General features: G+C 43.3%; 1 protein-coding gene across 3 annotated transcripts in view; it reads left to right on the top strand.

Moving 5' to 3' along the window:
• LOC515333 (ATP-binding cassette sub-family C member 4) overlaps positions 1-21,773 on the top strand; it is a 185,629-nt gene that overhangs the window by 54,891 nt on the left and 108,965 nt on the right. For all 3 annotated transcript variants that reach the window (XM_010810905.4, XM_010810904.4, XM_002691921.6), the window contains 5 exons: positions 10,624-10,713; positions 11,782-11,945; positions 12,982-13,107; positions 14,206-14,455; positions 19,430-19,531. In XM_010810905.4, coding sequence (XP_010809207.2) covers positions 10,624-10,713; positions 11,782-11,945; positions 12,982-13,107; positions 14,206-14,455; positions 19,430-19,531 — 732 coding nt within the window. The remainder of the gene's footprint in view (positions 1-10,623; positions 10,714-11,781; positions 11,946-12,981; positions 13,108-14,205; positions 14,456-19,429; positions 19,532-21,773) is intronic.

Below are 21,773 nucleotides of genomic sequence, written 5' to 3'. Positions count from 1 at the left end.
AAGAGTTAATCTCATCAAGGATCCTCTGGGTGAGGATTTACTTTTCTGTGGGCAGGAGATTGAGCAAAGCAGGTTAAGCAAGGAGAGGCTGTTTGGTTTAAACTGCTTTGTTCAAAGGATATGTTTCTGATGCTTGAGAATAAAAGGTGTCAATTGCATACTACCTGGTAACTTGCTATGTGGGGTGCGCTGCAAACTGGAAGGGAACACTTAGCTCCGTGGTTCCCAAACTGCTGCACTACAGATTCATGAAAATTTAAAAAACACGGATACCTGAGCCCTCTCTGTGGAAATTCATTCTAATGGCTTGGCGGTGGAGTGGGGAGCAGATTTATTTCTCACCACATGAACTGTTGGATCTTAGTTAATCATGGAGGCTTAACCACTGGGATAGCAGTGTTTTTTTTTTTTTGCGTGGGGGAGTTTTAAAAGGTACCAGGTGATAGTGATAGGCCTCAAATGCATTTTTAGCTTAATTTCTTTCTTGTATCTTATAACCAAGATCTTCTAGTACATTGCAGTAGCATGTGGATTAGATGTTTAACATTTCTCAGTGGAGATTCCCTTTTGAAATTGCAGCTATAAACCTGACCAATGGTGGCCATTCTGTAGTTCTCCCGTGGCTCAGATTCTAAGCTGGGAATCTCCTGTGCACTGAGTGATCAGGTTCTTATCAGGTGCACAAGTACTTGCTAGATGACAGTGTGGCAGGTCAGATGGGAGAGAGACTGGGAGCGCAGACTGAGCGCAGTCAGACCCGAGATCCAGGCTTGATTTCGCTGTCTGCTGAACTGTGAGTGAGTGAACCCACTTCTCAGAGCCTCAGTGTCCTGAGTTTAAACACTGAAGGAGACAATATATGCTTCATTGGGGTTTTTGTGAGCACTGATTTTGCAGGGCACCTGTTACAGAATCATGTATTCAGTTTAGGAGGGTGGAGGGTCATACACACAATAGGACTCTGTAGTTTGAGTGCTTTTGTATGAATCACAGTTTTCCCTCTTTGTAGACATTAGCCTTAGGCTAACTGCTCTATGCCTACATTTCCTCATTTGTAATAGTACCCAACTCTTAAGGTTGTAGAGAAGATTAAATGAGCCAATCTGTGTAAAGCGTTTAACGTAGTGCCTGGCATTTAGCTAGTGTTCACACGTTCCTGTCATCTTCATTACTGGCACTCGGTTACAGAAGGCTAGAATACCTACAATTAGATGAAATAGAAATATGGGTGTTAAGTGGTACTCAAGTGTACAGACTTAATGGTTTAGGAGAGGACCCCTTCGAAGGGTGGGTGATGTGTGCGTGTCTGTTATTCTGTGTCAGTGTGTATGCCTGCAGCGGGCCAGTCCATGCATGGAGCAGTGTTGCAGTAGAAAGCCAAAATGATTTATTCAGGGAATTGTGGAAGCACAGTTGGCATAGCACGAGGCTCCAACATACATCTAGAAAGGAATATTGGGACCAGGGTCTTGATCATGAGCTTAAGGCTGTAGGAGTTACTGAGCTGGTAAAGGGGAACCCTTGGAAATTTTGATTAAGGTAGTAAATGATCAGAGTAGTGATTTAGGAAAATGCAATGAAGGCTATTGTGTGTGGGTACATGTGAAGTTGTGAGTCAGCTGAAAAAATGATTGGAAAGGATATCACGTCTGGCTATTCATTCCTTCATTTCATTCTTACTATTTTGCCCATTTAGTGAAGAGTTTAGTGAGAGTGGTGGGTCATTGAAAGAAAAAAATAATGTCTTATTTAATCTCATATGTGAACTGATGTAGTACAGTACATGTTAGACAAAATAGTAAAATAAATTAGGTGTGGACTTTCTAATGCATTATAATATTCATGAGAGATGGAGAAAAGAAAGGATTCAGCTCGCAGGGGTTTATTATAGAAGGGGAGAAAAGTGTTCGTTAGGAAATCCTGGTTCTGTTAGGAATCCGCAAAGGCAGTCTGCCTTGAAACTTCGGCTGTTTCATAAGCATCGCTGGTTTGCTTACCATTATTGCAAAATTTGGGAGGAGAAACCCCAAACACCACCATCCTATAAGGGCAGGCATCATTTTTGTAGATTCTTTCCCAGTCTTTATCCAGTCACACATATTAATATAGTTACTGTGTTTATATATACGGCTTGTGTTCAGTTTCTGAGTCACTGTATTGACTGCCCTTTACCTCCTCACTAGCTGTATTCATGGTCGAGTGGACTCACTGTGTTCACTAGTCTTAGGGTGACAGGTGTTTGTGTTCATGGCCTTACAGGGAATGTCTTTTTGATCCATGTTTTTTTCTTGGCTGCATATGCCAAAGTCATCTTCAGACAGGATTTATTTTGTTGCAGTTGTTTGCAAGACCGAGTTTGGTGGCACACTGTTCCACTTGAGCTGTGCCAGTCCCATAGTGACAATATGTGTACCCCTGGAGGTGGGCTGTGCGTAATGGGGAGTAATAGGTTTTTACTAGGTAACCATCTGGAAAGCTAATTGGTAATCCCTGCTTTCTTTGAAAAATTCCTCAGCAACAACCAAACTCCTATACCCTTCCATCAAAAGTCAATGTAAACAAACTCCTAAGTTTTGGGTATGTGCTGTGCTGTGTGTACTCAGCTGTGTTTGACTGTTTGCAACCCCGTGGGCTATAGCTGGCCGGGATCCTCTATCCATGGGATTCTCCAGACAAGAATACTGGAGTGGCTTGCCATTTCCTATTCCAGGTGGGGATCTTCCCTACCCAGGGATCAAACCCAGGTCTCCTGCATCTCCCTTCATTGTAGGCAGATTCTTCACCATATGAACCATCAGGGAAGCCCTCTTAGGCTTTGAAAGTCAAAGTCAAAGTCGCTCAGTCATGTCCGACTCTTTGTGACCCCATGGACTGTACAGTCCATGGACTTCTACAGGCCAGAATACTGGAGTGGGTAGCCTTTCCTTTCTCCAGGGGATCTTCCCAACCCAGGGATCGAACTCAGGTCTCCCACATTGCAGGCAGATTCTTTACCACCCGAGCCTCTAGGGAAGCCCAAGAATACTGGAGTGGCTAGCCTATCCCTTCTTCAGCAGATCTTCCCAACCCAGGAATTGAACTGGGGTCTCCTGCATTGCAGGTGGATTCTTTACCAACTGAGCTATTTGTCTTTTCCAAGACAAGTCTAGAGTATCTCTGTTTTAAGAGGCGGGTTTCTAAATCTCAGGCTTCCCTGGTGGCTCAAATGGTAAAGAGTCTGCCTGTGGTGTGAGTGACCCAGGTTTGATCCCTGGGTTGGGAAGATCCCCTGGAGAAGGAAATGGCAACCCACTCCAGTATCCTTGCCTGGAAAATTCCATGGAAGAAGGAGCCTGGCAGGCTACAGTCAGACACAACTGAAGTGACTTAGCAACGCACCTCCCACTTGAACATATCTCCCACCTCCCTCCCTATCCCACCCCTCTAGGTTTGAATTCCCCAAGTCACAAAAGCATTGGTTACCTTTACATATGGTAATGTAAGTTTCCATGCTACTCTTTCCATATAGCCCGCCTACTCCTCCCTCCAGCCTGCATCTTATGGCGAATGGGATTTTAGTTCCCTGACCAGGGATTGAACCCAGGCCCCCTGCATTGGGAGCATGGAGTCTTAGCCACTGGAGCAGGGAAGTCCCTCCCTTAGCATTTTTTAAGGAGGGGGCCTGGAAATCTGTATTGTTTAATCTGTGCCCCAGGGATTCTTAACCATGGAGAAAGTTTTGGAAACTCTGTACTGGGGAATGGTGAAGGGAACAGCAGGCCAGATCAGGCTGGTGGAGATGTGGTGTCTCCCTGGAGAGGGAACGAACAGCATGTATATTCTTCTGCCTTTCCCTGGGGCTTGTGCTGCAATCATGACTCATACCTATTTTTAAACATTCTAATTTTTTTGTCTACCTGTGTTTTCATGTCTCCATTCTTTTAAATATTTCACTGCGTTTACAGTTTTTGATTGGTGGTTATTTTCATTTTGGTCTTCAAAGGTCATTGTTTTTTAAATTGTTTCAAACAGTCAAAACATAAAATTGACTAGGTTTGCTGTTTTAAAGTCTACAATTGAGTCACTGGTGTTAAATCCATTCACATTGTTATGCAGGCATCACCACCATGCATCATCAGTCTCTGCCTCGTGAGTGGCAGCTTTCCATTTTACTTTCTATCTGAGTGTATTTGTCTGTTCAAGGAACCTCACATATGTGGAATCATATAGGAGTCATCCTTGGGTGGCTGGCTTATCACTTTGTCCTCAAAGCTAGGTTAGCTGTACTCAGTATTCATTGGAAACAATTTACTGTTCACCCAGGCCCTCAGCTGTGGTGATGACTTTGAGTTAGTTATGGAGGAAAAGGAAGGCATTTCAGAGAGAACTGCATCCTCTCTGGGTGCTTTTCTGAGCAATCGGCTCTGCCTTGGTTCTGTTTTGAAGCTTTCATCCCCTGCTTCCTCTGGGACTCATTAGCTGAACTAACCGGGCCGTTTTCTTCGCTTGTGACCTCTGGGAATTCACAACTCTGGGTAACGCCTGGTATTTTATATGCTCCACTCCAGTGAGTGGGAGAACGTGGGATTTAGGGATATGGAACTGGGTAAAGAGTGTGTAAAGATGGCTTTCTGGGAGGAGCTTGTGCTCTCGGCTCTGTGCATTTTTCTCCTAATTCCTTCATTTGCATCAGTAAGAGAAATTAAGGCATGGCTGGGTATGTTTGGTTGTGAAACTGTATATTGAAAACATTTAGGGAGCATCTCCTACTTTTGTCATTCTGTTTTTCTTTTCTGCTGCACAGATTTCATTTTCTGAAAGCTTCCAAGGTGACGTCTAAGGGAAGGGTAATGCAACTAGTTCTGTGACGTTATAAAAGTGAGCACCATTGGTTACTTTAGGTTTGTTGCTTGTCCTCCTCAATCAAATTCAACACTTTGCTACGTAGAAAACATTAGGAAAAAGGAAAAACCCTTAGAAAGTATTATCATTTTGACAAATTCTCAGTGAAATGATTTACCCTCAGTGAGTTTAGACTGGGTATGTTGTTTTCCCCTTGTATTCTTTTGATGTGAAGGGAAGCATACTAACTATAAAATAATTGGAAAAATGGTTCTCAGTTTAGTTGCTGTAAAAGACAGCATATGGCCTCATGTATAAGTTCTTATCACTGAGCATTCCATTTGAGAAGATAGATTATTACTTTTTAGATGTAGGAAAACATTCATTAAAGAAAAATGCTGATAGAAGTCTCCCCTTCCTTCTTTTGGGGTCACAGTTGATTTGTATTCTCATTAAGATTCTTCTCTTGCTGAGCCATAAATGTATATTTATGCATGTTCTTGGATCTCCTTTCGCTTCATTGTGGAGTTTTCCACCCTTTCTGTGGTTTTCCTCCTTTCTGTTGCCCTAGCTCACGTTGATCTGACCAGGGTTCTTGGTCTTCCCCAACTAGAGGGAAATTGCCTAGAGAACCCAAAAGAAATTCAGGCAAGGTTGTACTGGGGCTCCTGCACTGGTTGTAGGAGGTAAAACGGGCTCTCCTGTTGTCTCCCCAGGTGAGGAGGCCAAGCTCCTTCCTTACGTGGGGTGAGGGTTGTGGTGGGGTGGTTCAGGTGGTCTGCCTTTCCTTTTGTGGTGTTGAGTGTGGGGGAGGGGGCACTCTGTTTTTGCCACACCTTTGGTTGAGGTCCCAGCTCTTCAGAAATGGCAGTTGATTCTTTTTGTCTTTTTTGTATCTTTTGGTCCAGAATTTGCCCCAACTGCACATGAGCACAGTTATTTTTAGTCCCATATAGTTTCTTTGTATTTTGTAGCTCTAGGAGGGGTGTGTCCAGGTGTGAGCTTTGCCCCATTGCGACAAAAGTTCCCTGATCCCAGGCCGGGGGCAGGGCAGTTCCAAGGGTATCATCTCAGTGACTCAAAGCCCTTGGAGAGGATGAGGTCTGAGAATATGCACAAACTCCTCCTGAGGGCTTCACGTCCTTAGCCTGACCCCATGGTGGCTATCAGGGGCGTCCACCCACCAGTGGTGCTTAAAGTAAAGTGTTAGTTGCCCAGTTGTGTCCAACTCTTTGCGACCCCATGGACTGTAGCCCACCAGGCTCCTCTGTCCATGGGATTTTCCAGGCAGGAATACTGGAGTGGGTTGCCATTCCCTTCCACCAGGAGATCTTCCCAGCTCTGGAATGGAACCTGCATCTCCTGCATTGCAGGATTACTTTTTGAGCCACCAGGAGAGCCTGGATTGCTTGGAGTCCACATTTTGGACTCCATACTCATGGAGGTCACTTCTCAAACTCAGAGGGTCACTTGTCAGCTCTGTATACGTGGCGTTCTGGTGCCTCCAGTAGGTGCTGTGGATTTAGACAAAAGCTAATGGTACTTGCAGGAGCTAACTGCTACATCCTTCAAAGCTTGTAGAGAGCTGAGTAGGTTGTGCTGGCTTGGGTGCCAGCCATGGAAAATCAGGCCAGCAACAAGAAAAAGGCAGTGGAGTTGTCAGATGAGAGAACAGCAGGTGGTTGATCTTGTATTGACTTTGTTTTTTATTTCCTGCAGTGAGTTTTTTTCTCCACACAACCATAGAGGCAATGTAATTAGTTTTATGGCAGTTTCATTAGTTTAATAGTCACCCATTATGTTCATGCTGGGGGAAGATATTAGGCAGTTTCTGCGTCCTCTCCGCAAAAGCAGAGATGAATGGCTTTATATTATGTAATCATGTAAGCAGGTATGACAGCATTACTAAGCAACTCTAGGCAACACTCTGGGAAAAATACAGCAGTATTCTGTTTCAGGTGAGCTAAACATACGCTTACCCTAGTTGCCTGTTGGAATAATTCCCATTATCAATTCTGGGGGGCAGGGCCATGAACCAGGAAATAAGCCAAATGCAAAATAAGTGGTGAGAGCCTGAGTCTGCTTTCTGTTCTGAGTCCTTTAGGTTCTTATTCGGGGTCTGCTACTCTGATTCACTTATGATATTACGATGCCAGAACCTAGTTTAGAAATAGCAGTAGGTAATGGTGAGCTAGTCAGTTGAAGGGATAACCTGATGGCAGGGGAAAAGATAGAATTATAATGTATGAAAAACCCAAAAAGCATGGCCATTTGGAGCATTCCGTGGGACAGAAGCGCTTCTATGCACTGAGGGTCATCGGCACTGGATATAAGTCTTGCTGGTGATGAGGAGAGTGCAGCATTAAGACGGTGAACTGAGTTCTCGTCTTTGGTTTTAAAGGCCGACTGCAGCAGGGTTTGGGGGAAGATGCTGTTCAAATGAACATTGGATTCTTAAAGGATTAATACTTCTCATTAGTCTGGAAAACTCAATTCATGTGCAGAGAACATTTTTTTCTCTGCTCCTTTGATGATATTTGTGTGTCCATATGTGGGTTATGGAGTTTCACATCTGATTCAAAACAGTTGAGAAAGGAGACATTGTTTATTTTTCAAATGGAATGACTAATATTTTTTTACACTATATTTTTTAAAAAGTTGAACAAAATTTATGTTTTGGCCTAGATTATCAGTTCAGTTCAGTCGCTCAGTCGTGTCCGACTCTGCGACCCCATGAACCTCAGCACACCAGGCCTCCCTATCCATCACCAACTCCCAGAGTTCGCCCAAACCCATGTGTATTGAGTTGGTGATGCCAACCATTTCATCCTCTGTTGTCCCCTTCTCCCACCTTCACTCTTTGCAAACATCAGGGTCTTTTCAAATGAGTCAGCTCTTCGAATCAGGTGGCCAAAATAACATCAGTCCTACCAATGAACACCCAAGTCTGATCTCCTTTAGGATGGACCGGTTAGATCTCTTTGCAGTCCAAGGGACTCTCAAGAGTCTTCTCCAGCACCACAGTTCAAAAGCATCAATTCTTCCGCGCTCAGCCTTCTTCACAGTCTGACTCTCACATCCATACATGACCACTGGAAAAACCATAGCCTTGACTAGACGGACCTTTGTTGACAAAGTAATGTCTCTGCTTTTTAATATGGTATCTAGGTTGGTCATAGCTTTCCTTCCAAGGAGTAAGGGTCTTTTAATTTGGCTGCAAATCACCATCTGCAGTGATTTTGGAGCCCAGAAAGATAAAGTCAGCCACTGTTTCCACTGTTTCCCCATCTATTTGCCATGAAGTGATGGGACCGGATGCCATGATTTTAGTTTTCTGAATGTTTTCAGAAAAGCCAACTTTTTCACTCTCCTCTTTCACTTTCATCATGGAGTTCTCTTAATTGTCCCATAGGTAATTTCTCTACTGCCTATCCTCCACCTCCCCATAAATGGATCCCTGCTTTGATGGAATGAATACTCCACAATTCGTAGTATTGTTCTTAATGGCCATGCAGATTCTAGCATAATCAGTAATTAGATATTTAGATTGTTTTCTAATTTTTAGTAATTTGACATGTAGATCGTTTCCAGATTTATATATTAACAAATAGCAGTGCAAATGAACCTGATTAAAGCCAAATCTTTCTAGACATGTTTAATTTCTCAGGGTGTGTGCATTGGAAAACTTTTGATATGCTAGGTTTCCTTCAAGAGTTAACTGCTTATATGCTCTTTGATGATATGAGATGTTCTTACACCGCTGCCAAACTTAGATGTCATATTTTGAGTATATTTGATTATTAGTAAATTTTCATTAACATTCTGTGTTTCTTTTGTAGTGTATTTCCTGTACATGTTCTTTGTCCCTTAAAAAAATTGGTAGGCTTTTATAATTGTTAATCAATATTTAGTTCTTGATTTATTAAAAGTTAATAACTTATTAATTAACTTAACTAATTTAGGGTCTGACTTATAGAGCAGATTTGATCCAGTTTATTTTCCTTTTATTGTTCTCATGGTAGAACTATTTTGCTTTCACAAGGAAAACAAATTTAACCAAATATTGATAATATCCCATTGTAACATGTTAAGTAAATATAGAACTAAAATAATAGCATTAATTTGTATGTTGTTTTCTCTAAACTGGATGTGAACTGTTTTTACTATAACCTGTAGATGCTAGTTCGATCCCTGGGGTCGATCCCTGGGTCGGAAAGACCCCTGGAGAAGGGAATGGCAACCCTCTTCAGTATTCTTGTCTGGAGAATTCCTTGGAAAGAGGAGCCTGACAGGCTACAGTCCATAGGGTTGCAAAGAGTCGGACACGAGTGCAACTGAGCACACACGAACACACTTTATTAGAACTGAAGATTAATTTTCTATAATTAATGGGCAGCAGTGTGTGGACCGAAGAAAAAACAGTACCTAGAAGTTGAGAATTATGTTTTATTTGGTGGGCCTGGAAAATCCCATGGACAGAGGTCGCAAAGAGTTGGGCACAGCAGAGTGACTAAAAAACAGCAAGCCTTGAATTAGATGATAACTGAGTTTTGTTCTGATATGGAATTCCTGTTAGATTGGTTCTGTTAGTCTGTCTGGGGCAGTTATTTCCATTTTGAACTTAGTCCAAGTACATGGTTCTTACTCTAGTTTGTAAGTCATGTCCTTCCTGACAGCTGAACTGGATGTCTGAGCTGTTTATTAGGAAGATCTCTTTCTTGTCGTTGGGTAGAATCTGCAGTCTCCTGGCACTGAGTGACCTCAGCGAGGCCCCGTGGAATCTGCCTCTGTTCACATACAGTGATGTTCAGGCAAAGTCCTTTGGGAAATCCCCACAAGATGTTCTGGGCTTAACCTCTGCTCTTCCTGCCCAAATTGCAGCCATTTCTGCAACTTACAACATCCATTTCTTCCTCTTCAGTTCAGTGACACTTTAACTCTGCTTGGGCACAATATACCCCCAGGTAGAAAACAGGTCAGCCACAGGGCACACTTCTTCTCGGGGGTCACAGTCCTGCACTGCTGGTCTTTTACTGCCTGAAAACAGGTGCTTCGTATATTTTGTCCAACTTTATAGTTTTGCAGTGGAGGGCAAGTCCAGTACCTATTATTATTTCATGGTTGGAAGCATAAATCTGGCAGATTTGCTTGTAAGTCATGTCTTCCTCATTAATAATACTATTGTCGCATCATGTTCTGTTTTTTTTAATCCGGTGTAGCATCTGAGTGATTCGCTTGTGACCAGTTCTTGATTTCTGTGTTGGCTGCAGTGTTATAATTGCTTCATGTTAACTTTTGTTCCAAAACCAGCCTTTTGGTCCGTCAATTCCAATTAGGTGGATTTTTTTTTTTTCCCCTTTGATATTCAGTTTAAAGTCAGAGTTGGTGTGCACTTCTGCCTTCTTTTAGTTGTTAAAATTAGGGATCAAATATCTACTTCTTCAAAATATGTGTTTTCTGCATGAAAAATTACCATTTATTTGTATATAAAATTGCCTTTAAAAAGTAAATAGGAACCTTTTAATATATCTGTTTATATTTTGCCCATGTCCAAATTCATCCAAACAAAAACAAAAACAAGACAGGGTTGGGGACTTTGCTGTTTGCTATCCTTGTGGACATGTCTGTCACCACATTGAGGGGTGAAGGACAAACGTGGGTCCCTAGAGCCCCACTGCCAGGGGTCACGCTCCTCATCCTGACATAGCTCAAGATCCCATCAAAACGGGCTCTGTTGTGTTATATTCCAAGAGTGACTTGGTGTCACCACAGGAATCCAATTCTGTCTCTCTTTCATTTCAGGCCCTCCGCTTGAGTAACTCGGCCATGGGGAAGACCACCACAGGCCAGATAGTCAACCTGCTATCCAACGATGTGAACAAGTTTGATCAGGTGAGCTGCCCAAGGGATCCTCTTCCATTTTCCATCCTTCTCACTGCATTCAGCTTATTGGGATGCCAGGTTCTAGGGTTTGGTGTCAGCCAGGGTTCTGTTGAGGACATAAGACAAGGGTTCTCTTTATCCAACTCATTTCGTCTGTGTGCAACTTAGATGTAATCATGTGTATTGCCCTGTAGATGAGAATTTTGTTTTTCTGACATTGTGTACAACATGCTTCAGTAATAGATAGGCAGCAGAGTTCTTGCCCAGCTTGGTTGGTGTCTCCCTTGGTTAGGGGTCCTTCTGGCATGGCCCTTCTTGGCACATGATGTTAGTTTGCTGCCTGATCTGTTTTCCTCCTTTCGAGGTGATGAAGGCCTGGTGGGCAGGAATTGTTCTTTCCCCTGTGCCCTGTTCAGGGCCTGCTGCATAGGGAGCCTGTGAGGAATAATGCCAACTGGGTGGTCCCTAGCCAGAAGCAACCTACTCTCCACTGTCCCATTACAATCTTTTTTTACACTTTATGAATAGATCACATTACCCAGGGCATTATAGCTTCTAGACAAATCTATATTGCATTAGACACCTCTCTTTCAGTTATTCATTCATCAAACATGAACAGAGGCCCCTATCAGTTTCAGGGATGCATAAGATTTAGTTTTTGCCCTGGAGAAGCCACAACCTGTTAGGGAGGTACATACACAAAGAATTACTGGAGAGTGAGGGGGAATTAGACTTTTCTGGGGTGCCGGGCAGCTGGAGGGGACACAAGTACTGAATTCTGAAGTAGACGGAGTTTGGGGAAACCCCGAGCTCACCTCTAGGGTAGACAAGATTGAAATCTTCCCAGGGCTGCCAGTCAGCTTCTCCCTGGACATTCCTGCAGCTGACCTTGTGCTGCCCTAGAACAGCATCATCTCGGGCAGATGCTTAGATTTCTGCTTTAGCAGGTTTAAAACCCACTGTGATCATTTCTGTTTAGGTTCCCATCTGTTCTTTGACAGGAGATTGTTTTAAATTGTGTCCTTATGGGTTTTGTTTTTGTATAGTCCTAAGAAGGCTTTGTCTTTTTCTTTTAAGGTAACGATATTCTTGCACTTTCTGTGGGCAGGGCCACTGCAGGCTATCGTAGTGACCGCCCTGCTCTGGATGGAAATAGGAATATCATGTCTTGCTGGGATGGCGGTTCTCATTATTCTTCTGCCTTTGCAAAGCTGCATCGGGAAGTTGTTTTCGTCACTCCGGTAAGACAAACACTGGTTTAAAAAATTGCTAACATGTAATTGATTAACATCTACCATCTGCTTGAAGTCATTTGCTGGCTCCTCGAGGCACCATACCTGAATAAGTAGAGTGTCCTTAAGCAGAATGTACCTTAAATGATGTTATTTAAGCTTTATTAAATAGTAATAACCTTAGAGGCCCAGTGTCAGATGCATACATTTTTGTTATGCTTGTATTAGAGCCATTTTCAGGTGTGTATATGTCTGTATCTTGTTTTTAATACGTTATAAGCACCCAAAGAGCAAGATCAGTCTTAAATATGACTTTGTAAAGTAACACAGTCCCAGCAGCGTTTGTGATAGAAAAGAGACAGGTGATGTAGAAAAGAGACAGGTGATGTAGGACCTAATGGTGATAAATTAGAGCTGAAACAGGTCCCAGAGTGTTGGAGGTGGGTCATTGTCCAGGTTGTCAGGTGATGGAGATCTTGTGCTATTTGAAGCCCATTTAAGTTTTTTTGTGTGTATACTTTTTCATGTGGTTTTTTTCTCTCCTTGGAATTTCATTTCCTACCTTTGCTGTGAAAAGCTGTTCCTTATCCTTCGAGACCCTGTTCTATTGCTACCAGTTCTCTGAAGCTTTTCTTGCTCTCCTTTCCCAGTGCCATTAACAACCCCATCTTTTCTGCTCCCCAGCACTTTACTCCTATTTTATTACATCACCGACACTGTCTTCCTGTTAGATTTGGGTGTCTTTCTGACTTCTCTACCCAACCACGACCTCCTTGGGCAGGTGGTTTGTATCTGACTCATTTCAGGTCTTCCTTAGCCAATACTGTAAGTTCTCCAGGTTACTTCTTGAAGTGGGCTGAATGGTTGACTCCCTAATTGAAGTCTTCCTCCGTTTGTACTCTGAGTAGGACCTGCCTGTGCTGTCAGCTCAGGAGAGCTGTAGGGAATCATTTGATCCCTGGTGCTTGGCTGTGCCCCTGCTGCTGTCGGTAAGGAAATTCTTGCTGTGGTCACTAAGGCTCGTCTCTCACGTCTGTCCCCTTAGGAGTAAGACTGCAGCCTTCACAGACACCAGGATCAGGACAATGAATGAAGTTATAACGGGCATCAGAATAATAAAAATGTATGCTTGGGAAAAGTCTTTTGCAGACCTTATCACCAATTTGAGAAGGTAAGTTTTTGTACACACACCTATTTTCTGGTTTATTTCATATTTACTGAGTGGTTTAGAAGTCTTACCAAGTTTTCAGATTAAGGTGAATTTAAAGTTCACCCTTTATACACATGGCAGGAAGGTTAAATAGAATAGGAGAGACGTCATTTGAGTAAAGGAACAGATATATATGCTTCTTACTTATACAGAAATTAAGTAACAAGTGTTTCTTAATACCATGCATCCCAAATGAGCAATGATTTAAGATTTTAGCATTTAAAATGATATTTAAACTGAAACTATAACTTATATAGCACGAATGGGAAGATTATAGAGGTTGAGTGTACATGTATCAGGCCAGACTTTATGAATCAGTATTGTTCCAAACAGAGCCATAAAAATATTTTTTATGCTTTGCTTTATGTTTATAGAATGTTTTCTTCTGTCTTTCATTTAAATATCTGATGAGTGTTTGTACTCCAGCACTGGGTGCCTAGAATTCTCTGGCTGCTCCCGTCACCTCTCACTTTGCACCTTTATGGGTGCCCCTCCCTCTGCTGGGGATGCACTCCCATCTTCCTTCTTCTCTGGCCTCCGCCAGCCCTGACTGACTCCAGCTCATCTTCTCAAGTTCCTAGTCCCTGTGACCTGCCCTGACGCCACTGCTCCGAGTTAACACGACTTTGCTCTTTGTTTCTCTGCTCCCTGCTTCTATCTGTTGTCTTCGTGTCTCTCAGTTTTGGGGTTGCTTTCTCTTTCCTCTGATTTCATGAGCTCCTGGCAGGGACGGGCTCTGTCTTTTTGTCATCAGCGAAGAACTTAGCCCAGGACTTGTTACAAATGCTGGTTGAATGAAAGTTCAAACCTTGTCTAATTGACCCAAAATAGTGTGATATCAAGACTCCATTTAGTTGGAAGAGTGAAGTGGTGATGAAGTGTGTGGTCCTTATCTCGGCACAGAGCCCCTGGGCATGCAGTGTCTCCAGGACGTGAGGGATGGATTATCTTAATCTGTGTCCACTCTCTAGAAAGGGACCACTCACACAGGGCACTGAATGCATGTCTTGGATGCGGATGCTTCTTTTAAAACCTATTTCCTATGCTTTTTTCCCCCAGAAAGGAAATTTCCAAGATTCTGAGAAGTTCCTACCTTAGAGGAATGAATTTGGCATCATTTTTTGTTGCGAGCAAAATCATCGTTTTCGTCACCTTCACCACCTATGTGTTCCTTGGCAACGTGATCACAGCCAGCCGTGTGTTTGTGGCGGTGTCGCTGTACGGGGCTGTGCGGTTGACAGTCACCCTCTTCTTCCCTTCGGCCGTCGAGAAGGTGTCAGAGGCATTCGTCAGCATCCGAAGAATCAAGGTTTGCTGACATATAAATTTATTATGTTGTAGGTGGATTTTGTGTCTTTTTTTTTTTTTTGCCTCTTTTTATTTGGTGTCAATGTGTTCCAGTTAGCTGAGGTTTAGTTTTCTTAGTGCCAAGGCTGGCAGTCATTCCAAAATGTCTCAGTACTCCCCTGCCTTCTGATACAGCTGCTGTCGCCACTAAGTCGCTTCAGTCGTGTCCGACTCTGTGCGACCCCATAGACCGCAGCCCATGAGACTCCTCTGTCCCTGGGATTCTCCAGGCAAGAATACTGGAGTGGGTTGCCATTTCCTTCTCGAATGCATGCGTACATGCTAAGTCACTTCAGTCGTGTCTGACTCTGTGCGACCCCATGGACAATAGCCCACCAGGCTCCTCTGTCCACGGAATTCTCCAGGCAAGAATACTGGAGTGGGTTGCCATTTAGAGTGCATTGTTAATATCATATGATCCCTGCTTACTTAATAGGTGGTAGTAGGAGTCGCAGGGGTACAGGCTCTTGATGACTGCAGGATGATTAAGTTGTTTGAAAGTAGGAAAAGCAAACAGATTGCATCTTCTGTGCTACCTTGAATGACTAGGTAATGACTGTGCTCAGTCCTGGCGTGAATAGGATTCCTCTCTAGGCCAGGAGGGGAGGAACTTACTGAGAGGTCCCTGCTCACTAAGTGGCCTCAGATTCACTAAGTTCTTTGTATCTAAAATAGATTCTTTCCTCCATAGTTGTTTCACTTGATTTCTGAGCTTCCCCTTTTGATTTGCCTCTTTTTGTTTCTGCCCTTTTTCTGTTATTGCTTAATCCTCTCTAGCTGCCGTCTTCCTTTCGAACTTGTGATTCCAACATACCCACAGTCTGTCCTGCTCTCTTTTTAAAAAGTGTCTTTAAATTGCCAGAGATAAATAATTTCCATCACCAAGATAAGACCCTGTAGATATTTAAGGATTTGTGTTTTTATGAATCAGTCAAAAACGAAGATGAATTGGCTCTGTGAGGCGGCCTGGGCATGAAGTGTTTGGGCTTTATAAAACTTCTAACTTGTTTTGTTCCCATGTCTCCACAGTGATGGTTGGCCAATAATAGATTTCTAGTGAAATTAGCTTTGGCTGTGGTTTTGATTTTATTTTTTGGTCTTGCCATAAAATCTGAGGTATTTTATGAAGTTTCTGTAGTATAAAAAAACCATTGCACCTAAAACAAATCAGTCTTATGAGGTCAGTTTGGTCCCCTGAGTTTATCTTTATTTCTGATGGGGCTTCTAACAACACTGTTAAGGAATGGTCCATGTAGTTCAATAAAATTTCTTTGTGCTTTCACATCTTGAAGCAGAACATTTAGGAATGGATTTGGACCATAGTAATGTTCTCAGTGACACGGTGACCTGTCCAGATGGAAGCTTCACATGTGTGTTGTGTTGCTGTGGTTTTGTTATCGCTGCTGCCAGGGCTCCCTGTGTGGTCCAGAATCTCTGAAACCCTGTACACATCATCTAATTTTATCTCCACAGCAATTGAATGAGATAAACATTAGTGTCCCTACTTTACAGATAAGGAAACAAGTTCCTGTGTAACAGGTGAAATAGCTCACCCATCCTCACGCAGCTTTCAAATGACAGAACTAGGATTCTGCCGAAAGCCTGATTTTTTTTTTTTTTTTTAAAACCACTGTTAACAGAACCTTGTTCGTACCTTCTGGCATGTGGAATGGTGGAATCTCTTGACTCACTCTTTTGGGCCCCCTGGGTCACCTTCTCCTCTGTCCTTGATTTAAGTAAATGCTGCTGAACCTCCAGCAGCCCTGTGACCCTCTCCCAGCACTTTCGTTCACCTGGATCTAGGGCTACATCTATATGCATGGCCAGCCCTGCACTGCCCAGCATCATGTCCAGTAGAGTGATGCTGACTCCCTGGGAGTGTTCAAAGTTCCCGGGCTGCTTTGAGTTTTAGGGCTGGCAAGTCACGTGGAAGGAGAAGAGCAAGAACTTGGTTCCTTCTCTTCCTTGTCTTTCACCTGGATGTGTTCATGCCCAATTAGAAGGTCAAAAGGACAGCTGGAGTGGAAGAAAAGGTCAGCTGAGTTTACTGACCCAAGTGGTCAGAGCTGGGCAGGGTTTGATCACAGATGGGCTGGAGGCGTGGTGGCCATGTAGAGTTTAGAACAAGGTGTGGTATTGAGTCCTGCTGCCCCAGTGCCTCCTGCAGGCTGGGACTCAGTAGACTGGGTGGTCGTCTCCCAGGATTTCCACTCAGGTCATGTCTGGGAGCCCTAGGAAGGAAACCCACCACCCCTGCGCACCTTAGAGCGGGTGCAGTGGTGCCTTTATTTTTCTCTTAGTAATAAAAGGGGACTGAAGGCCTTGGCATTGTGCTACTGCAATAGGATTATAAATATCTTGTCTTAACTTAAAAGTACCAAAAGTCTTCAGTGTCTTTTACATCCAATGAAATGTGTCTCGGAGGTTAATATTATTCAGAGAGCTGTGTAGGTTTTCCCTTTCCAGCCACTGGGAAGTCAATCTTTTTGGCTGCAGTTCTGACGTTGATACTTTCCTGCATGACCTGTTCTGGGTCTGCACTTCATGGCTCTAATGGCCATTTAATTCCAGCTTTATCATCAGCCTGAGCCCTGGGGAAAAAAATGCAGCCAGCACTTTTGGCTCCTTTACAAGCTGGTCGTGTGTTGGAATCTCATTTAACCTCTGGAAGATTATACTGTCTTTCCCCACTCAGACCTATTATTTGTGGACAAATGCTCAATAAATTTAATTCTTCATTTAAGGCATAATTTTTCCTTTTTTTGAGTCCGTTTTATTTTTGAAAGTGATGAATTTCTAGTTGACTATACACACACTGAATATTGAGTTTTTTGGTAACACTCTTAAGCTAAAATTTTAATTTCTGCCTAGACAAGTTGGATAATATACACGTACAACCTTTTGCTTGTTGCTATGTGAACTCAGACTGTGTAAGGCTGTAGCCATGCAGTCAGTGAACAGTCAAATCCATGCAGCCACTACATGGTACAGTCTCTTCCTTTAGCTAATTCCCATGATGGGCTGACTTTGTGCAGGGCTCAGTCTTAGTTGAAGTTGGACAGTGTAAGTGAATGAATGACATAGTGTCTCCTCTCTATATGATTTGCTATCCCTCTGGGGATTCAAAGGTGGGGAGGATGGTGGCAGCCTCAAGGGTTTTGAGCTGGCTCCCACGAGGGTTAGCGTTTGAGTTGGGCTGGAAGGATGGATGAGATTAGTACTCAGGGTGTCTAGGCAGAGGCCACTTGGGGATTGTGGGCTTAGGTGCTGGTGGGACATTGTGGGTATTTAAATGTGGTGGACACGTTCAGTCGTGCTGTAAAGAGATCAAGAGGGAATGATGTTGAAGTAGGGTCAGTGGTGGTGGGGAGGGCTGGGGAAAGAACCAGCAAAGAAATATTTATGTATATCAGTATTTGAAATAATTAATAGTGAGTGAGATGCTGAAATTATGTTGTTTCAAGAGGAATGGAGAATTGGCAGAGAGATAAGCTGTGTCAGAACAGGCAAGAGCTGGTACATGGCTGACGATGGGACAGGTGGTATGGAGAGAGAACTCAGGCTGCAGTGGTTGAGAGTCTGCAGAGGACTGCTCAGACAACTGTCCGTCCGTCCTTCCTCCTGCTGGACACAGGCTCAGGGCAGGGAGGATTATCCGCGCCCCGTGTCCAGGTTCTCGGTGAACCTGGATGGGAGGAGGAGGGAACAAGTGGATTGTGACTCCCACCAGCTGGTCTCTGGAGAGATGCAGGGATCTCTTCTTCCTTTTCCTGCACAGAAGCAGGTTTTTATGTTGTTTTTACCAGTTATTCTTTTGAAGTTGAAGGTGCAAACACATGTGTCGCTGTGTGGCATGATAGATGAGGATGTCGAGGACTTGAAGGCTGTTCATGATGTTTAGCAGAGAAGGTCCCTGCTCATGTGTTGTTCCGTTTCTCAGACGTCCTCATGTGTTGTGTCAGTCGCCACCTGTGTTGGTGGGGATTCGGTTTGCCTCTTGGACCTAGAATTACCCGCCCTGCTTACAAGTTGCTTACAATTAACGAAGTTGCTTACAAGGATATTTTGTTTTTCTCTCATGCAAGAGTCCCTTTAAGTTGCTGTATGGATTTCCTGGGGCTGCCATAAAAAGTACCCCAAACTTGGTGGCGTAAAGCCACAGAATTATGTTGTTTCACAGCCTTGGAGCCTAAAAGTCTGAAATCAAGGTGTCAGCAGAGTCAGGATCCCCCTGAATCCTTCAAGGGTAACTCATTTCCTCTCCTCTGTTGGCTTCGGAGTTTGCAGGCAAACCTTGGAGCTCCTTGACTTGTAACTGCCATCACTCCAGCCTCTGTCTCTATAATCACATGGTTATTTTCTGTCTCTGTGTCTCTCTTCTTATAAGGACACCAGTCTTATTGGGTCCAGTGCCCACCCTATGCACTGTGAGCTCACCTTGATTGATTACATCTGCAACAACTCTATTTCCAAATAAAGTTGTGTTTTGAAGTATTTAGGGTTAGGACCTTATGATATTTTTTGAGTGAGGGGTTACAATCCTCCCCAGAACAACTTCCATGTGTGTGTGTGTGTGTATGTATATGTATATGTATGTGTATATATATATATATATATATATATATAAAATATACTTTATTGTATGTTATTATAATAATGTATATATATAATATACTTTATTATATGTTATAATGTGCATATATGTGTGTGTGTATATATATATATACATCATTGTATGTTATTATAATAGTATATAATATTGTATATATTATCTAGTTTGTTCTAGTGTAAACTACACATTACATACAGTTGGCATAGCAGTATATAGGCTGCATAAAGTTTTTTTTATTGCAAATTCCAAGGAAGCAATTCTTTTTGTTTATTCATTGTTCCTACAGTTTAAATAATCTGATCTGTGTGTTTCCTTTTTTTGTAGAACTTCCTGTTACTTGATGAGATAACACAGCTCCACTCTCAACTGCCATCAGATGGTAAAATGATCGTGAATGTGCAGGATTTCACTGCTTTTTGGGATAAGGTAGCAAACCTTCTGTTATAAGATCTTGACTGCTGAAAGATTTATTGGAGACTATTAAGGTTTTATATATGGCATAAATGTGATTTATTCATTTACTGAAAGTATGTTATAAAAATTCTCAATGAGGAATAAGGTTTGCATGTGATGGAGATTCAGTGTAAAGTCAGCCTAAGACATTTGGCATGTTGCTCTCAAGAGAACTATTAACCCATTTGGAACTTAAAGTACATGTGTTTGTAATGGTAGAATTTGCAGCATTGGAGAGAAAATGCCTCAGTGTGATATGGGTTAACCAACAAATACACAACCAGTTATTAAAGACAGCAGGTTTTTGGGAATCAGTGTATGTTTTTTGCCTTGATGTTGTCAGACCATCACTGCAGCCTAGTAAGACCATGCTTGCGTGCTCTGCCCTGTCTGACTCTTTGCAACCACATGGACTGTAGCCCTCCAGGCTCTTTTGTCCATGGGATTTCCTAGACAAGAATACTGGAGTGGGTTGCCATTTCCTACTCCAGAAGATCTTCCTGACTCAGGGTTTGAACCCTTGTCTCCTGTATTGCAGGCAGATCTCTTTACTGCTGAGTTAGGTTTTTTGCTGTGAGTTAGGGTGGGGACTCCCCCAGCGTAAGCTTCTGCATGGTTCTGGCTACTTTGTTGGCAGCCAGGGACTGGGAGGAGACAGCAGGTGGGCATAGTGAGCACCAGTGATTGCCAGTTGAAGGGTTGCAGTGTGTGGACACTGACAGGGAGAACTGGAAATTTTCCAGCACTTGTTTTATTTATGAAATAAAGGGCTTCCCTTGTGGCTCAGCTGGTAAAGAGTACGCCTGCAGTGAGAGAGACCAGGGTTCAGTCCCTGGGTTGGGAAGATCCCCTGGAGAAGGGAACGGCTACCCACTCCTGTATTGTGGCCTGGAGAATTCCATGGACTGTATAGTCCATGGGGTCGCAAAGAGTCGGACACGACTGAGCGACTTTCACTTTCACTTAAAAAAAAAAAAAAAAAACAAAAAAACAATAGGAACCACTCTCAGACTTGTACATGCAGCGCTTCTCCCTTTACCAGGGACTGAAAGTTTCCCGCCTCCCTGGTTCCATGGTTTTCTGTGCACATCCTCCTGCACTGGTTTGGCAGATTCTTTACCAACTGAGCTATCAGGGAATTAATCAGAGTGCGGAAGAGTAGGGTAAATAGAACCCATGGTCCAGGAGAGGGAGTTCCATGCAGGGAATTACTTGTGCAGACAGTGGAAGAGCCTCTCTGCTGGTGGCATTGGGGACCACAGTGCAAGTGTCTAGACCCTGTAGACTCGTGTGTTTTCCTGCCTGTGACACTACATATCGTGCCACTTGAGTGTGTGACATGACTTACTGTGCCACTACTTCAGATTCAGTACCTGCCTCTGCACCTACAAAAGAGTAGTATATTTCCAAATAAATAATAATATACCCCTACAGCTTTTGCACATGGAAATTCAAACAAGGTGACTTTTCCAACCTGGTAGTTGCTCCTAGCTTAGTATTACAGATTTTCCCTCCTATTTTTGTATTTCTCATCATAATACAGTTGAAACATTTATGGAAAGCAGCATTAAAATTCCGTTATAAGGGCTACTATGTAAATGCTAACATTACCAAACTTATCTTGTTCCAAACTATGCAGCATTTTAAAGTGAACTCTTTTGCTCTTAGTCCAAAGAAGTTAATAGCATGTTCTGATACTTCTGTGCAGTTTGCATTACAGTACATCTCAGCCTTCTGGCCTTGCCTAGGGAAGGAACATGTCCCTTGCTGGGCTCATTAGTAATTAGGAGCTGTCAGATTAGGTCATAGGTGAGAGAGCCCGTGGGTAGGGGGAGGGACATAGACATTGGAGATTTAGAGAGAAGTTGAGTCTGAATGAAACCCCTGCTGGGCTGGGAGGCCGGAGGAAGACATGAGCTTTGTAACCTGCTCCCCTCCATAACCAGCTGGGCAGGTGGGGGAATATGTCAGGATCCAGGTCTCATTCATGAAACCGGAGTGTGGGGCTCAGCTGATGATGCTTATCGACCCAGCATCTCCTGTGCCAGGATAACCAAGAGGGGAGGGGACCCAGCAGCAGTGAGCAGTCCAGTGCTGCCCCCTTCTGGGCGCAACAGAGCAGTGCCCAATCCTGAAGCCTGAGCAGGGAGTGAATTCAGTGTCTGGCCCTGACAAACTGTGAGGGTTGGTGACAGGGAGCTGATCTTTGTAGGTG

Source organism: Bos taurus, chromosome 12, assembly GCF_002263795.3.
Source record: "Bos taurus isolate L1 Dominette 01449 registration number 42190680 breed Hereford chromosome 12, ARS-UCD2.0, whole genome shotgun sequence".
Classification (NCBI taxonomy): domain Eukaryota; kingdom Metazoa; phylum Chordata; class Mammalia; order Artiodactyla; family Bovidae; genus Bos; species Bos taurus.
This window is presented reverse-complemented; position numbering and strand designations above follow the sequence as displayed.